The 9,669-nt window shown below is 44.3% G+C and overlaps 1 protein-coding gene across 6 annotated transcripts in view; it reads right to left on the reverse strand.

Moving 5' to 3' along the window:
* Positions 1-9,006, reverse strand: part of AP1S2 (adaptor related protein complex 1 subunit sigma 2) — a 36,913-nt gene extending 27,907 nt beyond the window's left edge. For 2 of the 6 annotated variants that reach the window (XR_005293955.2, XM_038409528.2), the window contains exons 1-4: positions 8,798-8,988; positions 7,029-7,207; positions 1,196-1,304; positions 243-380 (exon numbers count right to left, since the gene is read on the reverse strand). Coding sequence is in view for 5 of the 6 variants with exons in the window: in XM_038409528.2 (XP_038265456.1) it covers positions 243-380; positions 1,196-1,304; positions 7,029-7,207 (426 nt within the window). In the remaining variant the exon portion in view is untranslated. Of the gene's footprint in view, positions 1-242; positions 381-1,195; positions 1,305-7,028; positions 7,208-8,797 lie in introns of all 6 variants that reach the window. The other 4 variants (XM_038409747.2, XM_038409653.2, XM_038409434.2 and 1 more) reach the window with 3 other exon arrangements.
* Positions 9,007-9,669: the final 663 nt, after the last annotated feature.

Below are 9,669 nucleotides of genomic sequence, written 5' to 3' on the forward strand. Positions count from 1 at the left end.
CTAAAGCTTTAAAAAGAAGCTTTACATGTGTGTGTCCTGAATACAAGGTGAAAAGAATAAACAAGCTGAAAGATAATATGTGATAGTACATATACTACACAAACAGAAAAACTAACAGGAGATTACATGCTAAGCATGCTAAAAAGCGATTTCTATCATGTTAGAAAAGTGAAAGCCTTCATTAGACATTAGCCAGAGCACAGCAGGCTGGTGCTTAGGCAGGAGAAGTACCATTTGCTTACCTCCTGTAACAGATCTGCCTGCTCAATGGCTTTAAGAACATTTTTCTTGGAGGTCTCCTGAACTTCCCCTCCCAACAGGAACTCATCCAGAATAAAATAAGCCTTTTCAAAATTGAAGATGATATCAAGTTCACACACCTGAAAAGTACAATAAGTGTTGTGATGGGATGGTAGCACTGCCTTATTAAAGTTGCCCGACACTTCCTATTACTAGATTCTTCTTTCACTCGTTCACAACTTTGCCAAGCTAACTGTTTGGGCTGAAAATTTCGATTTCAGGCATTTTCCTAAGGCTGAATTTTTTGTGGAGAATTTCAGCCAAAATGGTTCCACCACTTCTGAGAATGAGGCTAGTGAGAATTACATCTTGCCTATGTTAAAAAATTCTGGTGACCATTTCTCTGACAAGCTCTGGTCCCCGCAAGCTTTGGAGCAGGGACTTGATATTTGGCAGGAGGGAGGCCTTTGTGTCAGGGATGCACCTTTCACTGTCCCCATGAGAATGCACCCAAACTGTGATTTGGCCCAAGCATCTGAAAAACCACATCTGCTACTAGAGACTTGCTTGAATTTCATAGCTAACTATGATTCTATCTGCATTGAGTATGCTCTAGCCTGCGGCTGCAGAGGACTGCACAGAACTTTTCCTGAATTTGCAACTGAAGGAAAGTAGATTGGGGAAGGAGCCTGGAGGGAGAGAGGAACAGGACACACAACCACCTCCTCACTTGACAAGGGTGTTGTGAAGATAGGTTAGTTACCAGGTTGGTTTGGCAGATCAAGCGATATAAGATTTGCCATGTATATCAGATATCCATGTCCAGCAGCAAACATATCACTTTTAAAGATATTTTTTGTCCACTAAGCAAGATGACGACACACTTACTATATTAACAAAAACACAATGGAATTTTGTAAAAAAAATGAAACCAAAATTAGAGTCACTAACTTACACTGCCAAAATACTTGTCAAGTAGTTCCACATAACGATGAATTATTTCCAGGGTTATCAGTTCGTTGTCCTGATCTTCAATAGCACAACAAAAATAAAGGCTTGCATATCTGCAACAACAAAATTATCTTTATGTTTTTATAAAAACACCAGCCCCCATGTCAGTTAAATTTGTGCTCCTGAAAGGTGAGATTGTTCTCAGTCCTGGAAACTAAGATCTGTGTATCCTCAGAAGTAACAGATTAGAGGCAGCAGCACTGCAAGCTTGCCCACATAGCATGACCGCTGTTCCTTAAAAAGAACTGGGAGGGACCACCTCCATGGATCAAATAATGTTTCAATTTCTATGGCCTTTTTAACCATTGACTTCTCTCACGTCAAACTGAACTTGTTAGAAAATTTAAAATGTTTTCAATTTTTTTTTTTTAGCTTTTTTGTCAAACCTGATTTAACAGAAATAAAAACAGTTACTCCAGAGGATTTTTAATGCACTACAAAACCAATTATGTCTTTTATACACAGTTGTTGGGTAAATCACTTTCTACTAGCTTAGTTTTTAAACGAGTACAGAAAGCATCCAATAGATAAGATCTGAAAATCTAAATCAGAAATAAAACATTATTAAAACATCAGTCTGGAAAGACAAAAATACCTGTGTATTTTTTAGCACAACAGTTTGAAGCTTACTCTAATTACTAGCACTCAAAGCAAATCTGTCTGAATCCTTCTATTCTGTTACTCAAGGCACATGACTTTCTCCACATTCATTTTCATGTCAGCTGATTATTGCTATGTTCAGCTAAATTGTTTCCCTTCCAGTGCTTAAGGATAATTTGAATCTCATGACAATAGCAGACCTTCATTTCAAGTTAAACGAATAATAAGCTCTTAAAAGGACTGGACTTAAACATGATTAAACAAACAATTTGACCTGTTTCAGACAAAACAGCTTTTGTGTCACTTTAAAAAAAAATGAACTCCCACTCCATAACACTTGGTCATAATACCATGTTCACAACTAAATACAGATTTTAAAACTACATCCAACCCTTTCAGACAGGGCTTTGGAGCTGTGCTCTGGCTCCGCTCCAGCTCCAGGCAAAAACCTACAGCTCCACTGCTCCAGCTCCAGGCTCCGCTCCAAAGCCCTGCTTTCAGAGTCCATTTTAATAGATCAAATTACTTTTCAACAATAAAAAAGATATCACCTTTCTTCTTAGAAGACTGTCCTTCATAACCATATTTAAAGACAAATTTAAGGTTGGAAACCCTGTCTATGTAGTATTTTCAACTAAATTAAAGCAAGTGTTAACTAGAATGCATTTTCAAGTTCCACAGCATACAGTTTGGAGGGGCAAATTTAAATATATTTAAGTACAAAAGCTTCTAAGTTGCAACCTCCAACACAAATTGGAAGCAAAGGTACCTATAATGATATGCTGGCAGGGGAGAGAGCATTGTCCATCAAAACATTCAGCAATAATCAAATAATCGAAACAGGAGCAAGCCTGATCTCTTGAAAAAACTCATTCCCATATCCAGGCTATGAACACCAAGCACCTACACCAGATACAACCACAATTGCAAGGGCCACATCTATAATCTTCTGAAGGAGTAAATAAAGGCACATGCTCTCAACAGGCCCCAATGCTTGAAGGCAGTCATATTGGTTCTCCTAGCTTGGACCTCAAAATATTCAAAACAAGCCCTGAGACGGGCAAGCTAAATCTCTTGTCAAGACTAGAGTGGGTCCTCTGGAGATGAGAATGTGCAAGAGTTTATTTCTGTGTTTTTTCTCACGGACATATATGAAAATATATTTTCATTTTTTCCTCCTAGAACACTTCATTAAGAGGATGTCTTGCCAATACTAACCATGATGAAGGGCTACCGCCTTGGTCAAAGCATTTCAACTTTCTTGATTTGTGTACATTGAATATTTCAGGTGATGTATATATGGCACAAGCTATAACGGGCAGGCAAACTTTTTGGCCTGAGGGCCACATCGGGTTTCCAAAATTGTATGGAGGGCCGGTTAGGGGAGGCTGTGCCTCCCGAAACAGACAGGCATGACCTGGCCCCCACCTCTTATCCAACCTCCCCCTTCCCCCCCCACCTCTCACTCCCTGATGGCTTCCCTGGGACTCCTGCCCCATCCAACCCTCCTGCTCCCTGTCCCGACAGCCCCCTCCCCCAGGACTCCTGCCCCATCCACCACCCCCTGCTCCCTGTCCTCTAACGACCCCCGGACCTCCCACCCCTGACTGTCCCCTGCCACCCCATCCAACCCCCCCCCCTTTCCTGCCCCTCCCCCCCAGGAGACCTGCCCCATCCAACCCCATTCCCCACCCTCTGACCGCCCCAACCCCTGACCACACCCCCCGAATTCCCCTGCCCTCTATCCAACCCCCCCCAGCTCCCCGCCCCCTTACCGTGCTGCCTGGAGCACCGGTGGCTGGAGGCACTGCCGCCACCGCACCACCCAGAGCACAGGGTCAGGACGTGGCTCTGCAACTGCGCTGCCTGGCTGCCAGGAGCATTGCGCAGGCGGCACAGCGCGCTGAGGCTGCGGGAGAGGGAGAACAGCAGAGGAGGGGCCGGGGGCTAGCCTCCCGGGCCAGGAGCTCAGGGGCTGGGGAAGAAGATCCCATGGGCTAGATATGGCCCGCAGGCCGTAGTTTGCCCACCTCTGAGCTATAAGCTTACCAAATTTGTATTTGAGTTTGTATTGATCTCACAACAAAGGGATGTTAATGAGGCCCTTGGACTTCTTTTTTTAAAGCACTGATGATCATTTCAAGTGTGAAATTTCCTAGAAAATTCTCTGTAACAGAGTGGATAAAAACTGACTTTAAAAAATAAGTCAATTTTTTCAACTAAATTTATTTAAAATTAAATTTAAAATTATGACAACCCATGTTAAGGTTGAACTTACTTTAACCTATTAAAATCACTTATATCAAATAAAAAAAATTAAGCAGTGTATGTTTACTGCCAAAGTTTTAAAGAAAGTCAAAACCACTGAACTGGTATATGTCGTTGGATACACACCTGGAACCAGATTTTGTTGAAATAGTAAATCAGCTTTTGACAGCAGTACCCTCTTCTGCAGATGCAGAGAGAATAATTTCTTCATTTCAGGTTATTTAACTAGTTTAAGTTCAATGACTAGTTAATTCAAAGTTAAAAAGCATTCGAAAGTTGAAAAGTAGAAAAGCTTGTTTTCTCTTCCAATCTATGAATAAAATCTAAATGCGAGAAAATGAGATCTGCTAGTTCTAAAATCCTGAAGGACACAGTGACCAGAAACAACTAGTTCAATTCACTAACTGCAAGTAAGACTTTGTTTAATAAATCAGTTAGTTTTAAGCGGGTTTTGATTATTTTGTTTTTGTTATGTATCCAGCATATTTAAGGTAGCTTTAGTTTACTAATTAAAAACTTTAAAATTTTGTTTGCATTTTAATTGCATTTGAGTTCAAAGAGCTCAAAACAAACCACAAGTAAAAAAATTAATCTTGCAAATAAGAAATGCATTATTCACCGTTTACTAACATAATACAAAATGAAAAAATTAAGCATCTGAATAAATGTAAAGCAAGCTATATAACTGCTTAAATGTGTATAGATATAGTGTTTCCTCCTAAGTTTGCAAAAAGCAGCATCAAATTTAGTGTAAAGGCTGTACGTAGTTGCAAATTAACATGTTTTAAGTATTATCCATCAGTAAAACCAATTCTCTTTAGGAGTACAAAGGCAAAACAATTAAAATTGATTGCTTAAAATCTGCTTTGATTTAAATAAACCTACTACCTTGCTCTGTAATATCTGAAATTCTAACAATTAGGTAGTTCTAGAAGAAATAAGAATTAAGCATGCATTTCAGCAATTTAGATTATGAAATAAGAAAAACATGAACTAGCAACACGAAACTAAAAAATGTTAAATGTTTTGTGTTTTTTAATAAGTCATGGTTTTTACCCAATGTGAGTCAAACTGTCCCCAAACTATGGGACAGAAGAAGGTAGACCTTGATAGAGGATTGGCTCAGGATTCTCTGTAGCATCCTCAACCTTGCAACCAAAATGGAGCACCTCTTGCTAAGGAGGATTGTGACCCCTGCCAAGGTTTGTCATTGTCTGGTTCTCTTTTGGCTACCTGCCCAGGACAAAGACTACCGGAACGCCCTGAATATGAAGGATTGTTTCCTCTGAAGGCAGCACTTGGACTCTTGGGCCACCAGAGCCTGCTCCTATTCCTTCTGGGTTTCATCATTATCTTTGGAAGAATGCACTTTCTCCAAGCCCAGAGGCACTTATACTTAAACCAAGTAATTTTTATTTATCACTACTTAAATCCAGCCCTCTCGGTGATGTTCCCTCAGCTGTGTGAGGACCATGACTACCCAAACTTGAAGAAAAACAAGGAAATAAAACAAAGGAAAAATTAAATTACTTTCCCTGACATCAACTAACTTGCAATTTTTTTTTTAAACTACAACACAATTTTTTTTAATAAGTTCCTCAACTTGACCACACCAGTTGGTGGCGAGAGTGAAACAAGTGATTACAGTGGATGTTGCATGCCTTTGGTCAATAGGTTATAGGACTCAAAGGATGCATGTGTACCCCTCATCAAGTACTGCCTACAAAGGTTTCATGGCCAAGTAGCGAGGCATGAGAGGTATAGACACATGTATATATATGCTTCAGGTTATATCCTCTTTCATACTGAGGCCCTGATCCTGCAAACATAAGCATACCTTAACTCACACGATTAGAATGACATTAATCAATGGCAGTACTGATATGAATAAAGTTATTTACACTCTTAAGCAAAGGCATTATCGTGGCCTAAGTGTCTAATTCTTTCTTAAATCCAGCTATACTATTTGACACAATGCATCAACATTATTAAAGTTATCTACATAACAATTTCAGTTCCAGTTTTGGGGTGGAGGAAACTATCTTCTCACCAATGGAAAGAAGGTGAGAACAGTAGGGCAAGATATTTTATTTACAATCCAACAGGGAAATACAGGAAATGCTAAAAAATATAAACCTCTGAAAGTGACCCGATTCCCTACTTAAATATTAAAAATGAAAGGATGAAACTCCTTTTATAAAATTAGCTTTTAGTAGGATTCATTTATTTCCTTCATCTCATTGGAATGTCAATTACAGTAATTTGTGGAGAAAAGCAATTTCACAGCTGTTTTGTATTACATTCAAAAGGTCAGCAGAAGGAAAACATTCCAGCTGCAGAACTTTAGCATTTTGCAAGTAAACAGATACAAAGGGAGATTTCTGACTAAGAAAATTAGACAGTACTTTCACCCATAGAAAACTGATCTTGATTTCTCAAAGTGAAAAAATACTTTTTTGTACTGACAACAAAAATCTTTTCTTATTCATATATCTGGTACCTGAGACCAAATTATATTTGTAACCAATTTATAGTTACCCAGTGCTTGAGGTAAACATGTTTATAGAATTTAGTCATTCTAAATAGCCCTGGAATCATACATTGTTTTTCATATTTGTATTCATCCTTTTACTTAGACAGCTGAACACAGAACTGGAAAGAATCACTTTTTCTTAAGTTTAAGAAAATCTAATCTCTGTTCTTCAACACATTTCTAAACGCATGAGTGGCTCTTTACATATAAATGCTTCCTACTAGGTTATCAAACTAAATTGAAGAAAAAAAAGCTCAAAACCAGTCTGTTTTCATCATGAGTAAGGGAGAAAACATTTCACATTCATTATTTTCTTTGCTATTCATTACATCTTTTTTGATGTCTAGTAATTACAAGCTTAGTGAGGCAGAACCACCTTTTGTAGACAATCTTCAGGTCTCTCCACTCCAGGAAGCTGCACATTTTTGGTTTACGAGCCAGCACTGTCTGAACGAGTTCCCTTGTGATTTTCTTCTTCTCTTTGTCAGACAAGGGGACATACCACTTCTGAAGTCTCAGCTTCCCCTGACGACTAAAAAGCAACATAAACTGCATCTGTTGAATTAACAAAAAAAACTGTAATGACTCTGTCCTTCAACTGTATCCAATGCAAACATTTTAAAATTAGTTTTGTTTTATTAGTTGAAAAATGTTTTAAAGTAGGAAAAGAAATTACAAGTGTCAATGACAGCCATTCAAAAGCTCGTTTACTCTGCAAGATACTTTTAAAGGTGTAACCACTGATTTACTAAGGCACCTTCTACACTAGAAAAACGAAGCACTGCTGATAGCAGATGTCCACAAGGAGTTAAAGAGAGGGCTGCACAAGAGTAACGTGGAGACGAAGAAACAGTGTTCGGGAATTTCAGAAACAGAGGTTACCACCACCAGACGCTGAACGCGTTAGTCTGAGCTTGCGGCTAAACCACGCTCAGCACTAGGTGCACTCGCACCTTTTGCGGATACTCATTGTCCTCCACACAGCTGTTCCACTGTCGACAAACTAACAAACTGCACCCTCATCTCCTTAATGTCAAAGCCCATGATTTCCCATACCAAACTCGCTGCCAACGGGATTATAGCTGTGGCGTTAAGAATACTTTTTCCACCTCTGTCAACTTAATCCAGAGGCACTTTAAAGGCGCTGATCCAGCGTCCTGGCTCCCTGGGAGGTGGCAAGCCTTTCCCCCACGCCCCAGACGGGGAAACGGGACCAAGGGCGAAGAGGCTGGCCACGGGGCTGCTGTCCCTCCCCCAGGGATAGTCCCACTGTGTTTGAGAACGCACTGGTTTTAAGCACGGGTTCCTGCACGCTTCTGGGGGGCTCAAATGTCCACTGAAGGTGGAGAAAGAAAAGGAGGACTTGTGGCACCTTAGAGACTAACAAATTTATTAGAGCATAAGCTTTCGTGAGCTACAGCTCACTTCATCGGATGCATTTCTGTTTTTTCCACCAAATGCATCCGATGAAGTGAGCTGTAGCTCACGAAAGCTTATGCTCTAATAAATTTGTTAGTCTCTAAGGTGCCACAAGTCCTGCTTTTCTTTTTGCGAATACAGACTAACACGGCTGCTACTCTGAAACCTGTGAAGGTGGAGAGCAAGCGACGCCCCCTTCGCCTTTCAGGCGGGTCTGCTTCGCGCAGGGTCCCCGCCGCCCTGCCCCGGGTCGGCCTCTCCCCACGAAGGGCTCCGGCAGTCGGCCGCCTCGCCTCGCGAGCGGCGGCAGGGAAACCAACCCGAGGCCGGGCAGCGCCAGCCGCGGAGCCGCCCGGGGGCAGGGCTCGCCTCCCGGCCCGACAAGAGGGGCCCGCGGCAGGCAGGCGACATCGGGACCGCTCCGCGCTCAGAGTCCGGCCCCCCCGGGGGGGGGGGGGGGCAGAGCAGCAGTTTAACCGTCGCGCGCGGACGGGGGGGGGGGGAGGGCGCACGGCGCGGTCCCGGGTGTCCCCCGCCCCGGGGTCCCGTGAAGTCACGGCGGCCACACGCGCTAAGCAGCCGGGCGGGGGCAGGGCTGGGCTCCGCGAACCCCTCCCCCGTTTGCGCAGCGGAGCGAGCGGCGCGGAGCCCGGTATCGGCCGGGTCTATGCCCCGGAGACTCTCCCCGCGCACCCCCCTCCTCCGGCCGGACTCGGAGCCGCTTACCGTGCCCGCAGGAGGAGGCGGCAGCAGCAGGGGGGAGGGGAGCCGCCGGGAGGCTCCGGCTCGAGCTCTTGGCGCGCGCGCGCGCGCGCAGCTGGGCGAGAAACAACCGCCCCAGGGCCCGAGCCGGGAGGGAGGAGCCGGGCGCGGCGAGCGGCTCCAAGAGGGAGGGGCAGGAGCGAGAGGAGGCGCCGCTTCTCTTCCAACAAAACTTTATTAGCTCGGCGAACACAGGCGCCGCAGGGGCTGCACGCACCGGGCGGGGGGCGGCACGGTTGGAGCCGTCAATCAGCGAGCCGGACATATAGACAGCTCGGGAGGTAGCCTAGCAGTAGCCAATCAGCGAGCCAGGCACCTTGGCCAAGGGGGGGGCAACGAAAGGAGCCAATCAGCATGACAGAACCACAATAGGGGCGAAGGAGGGATTACGGTAGCCAACGAGAAAATCAAACACACCTAGCGTTTTTTTTTTTTTTACAGCAGCCAATCACCGAGGGAGACACAGATCGGAAAATGGCCTCCGTCAATCAGCAGCCTGGAGATAAACCCCTCTCATCCACCCACAAAGCCGGAAGTGACTGAGAGCGCGAGGTGCTCATTACGCATGCGCCCTCGGTAGCGGTCCCTAGTGTACTGTGCCCACAGACGTCCCATGGGTGTTCCCTGAAGCACGAGCACGCTCGGCGGGGGGAGGGTCGGCCAGGCCTGGGGCAGGAAGTGAGACACGTGCTTCCTCTGCCCCAGGCCAGGGGCTTTTCCGCGGCTGCGTCAGGGTGGCGAAGGGCAGTGGGTGGTCCCCGCTGGTTTCCCCCCCCCCCGGGGGCGGGCGCAGTCACCAAGAGGGGGTCCGGTTATTACCACCCTCGTGGTACAAG

Source organism: Dermochelys coriacea, chromosome 1 (genome assembly GCF_009764565.3).
Source record: "Dermochelys coriacea isolate rDerCor1 chromosome 1, rDerCor1.pri.v4, whole genome shotgun sequence".
Lineage (NCBI taxonomy): Eukaryota > Metazoa > Chordata > Testudines > Dermochelyidae > Dermochelys > Dermochelys coriacea.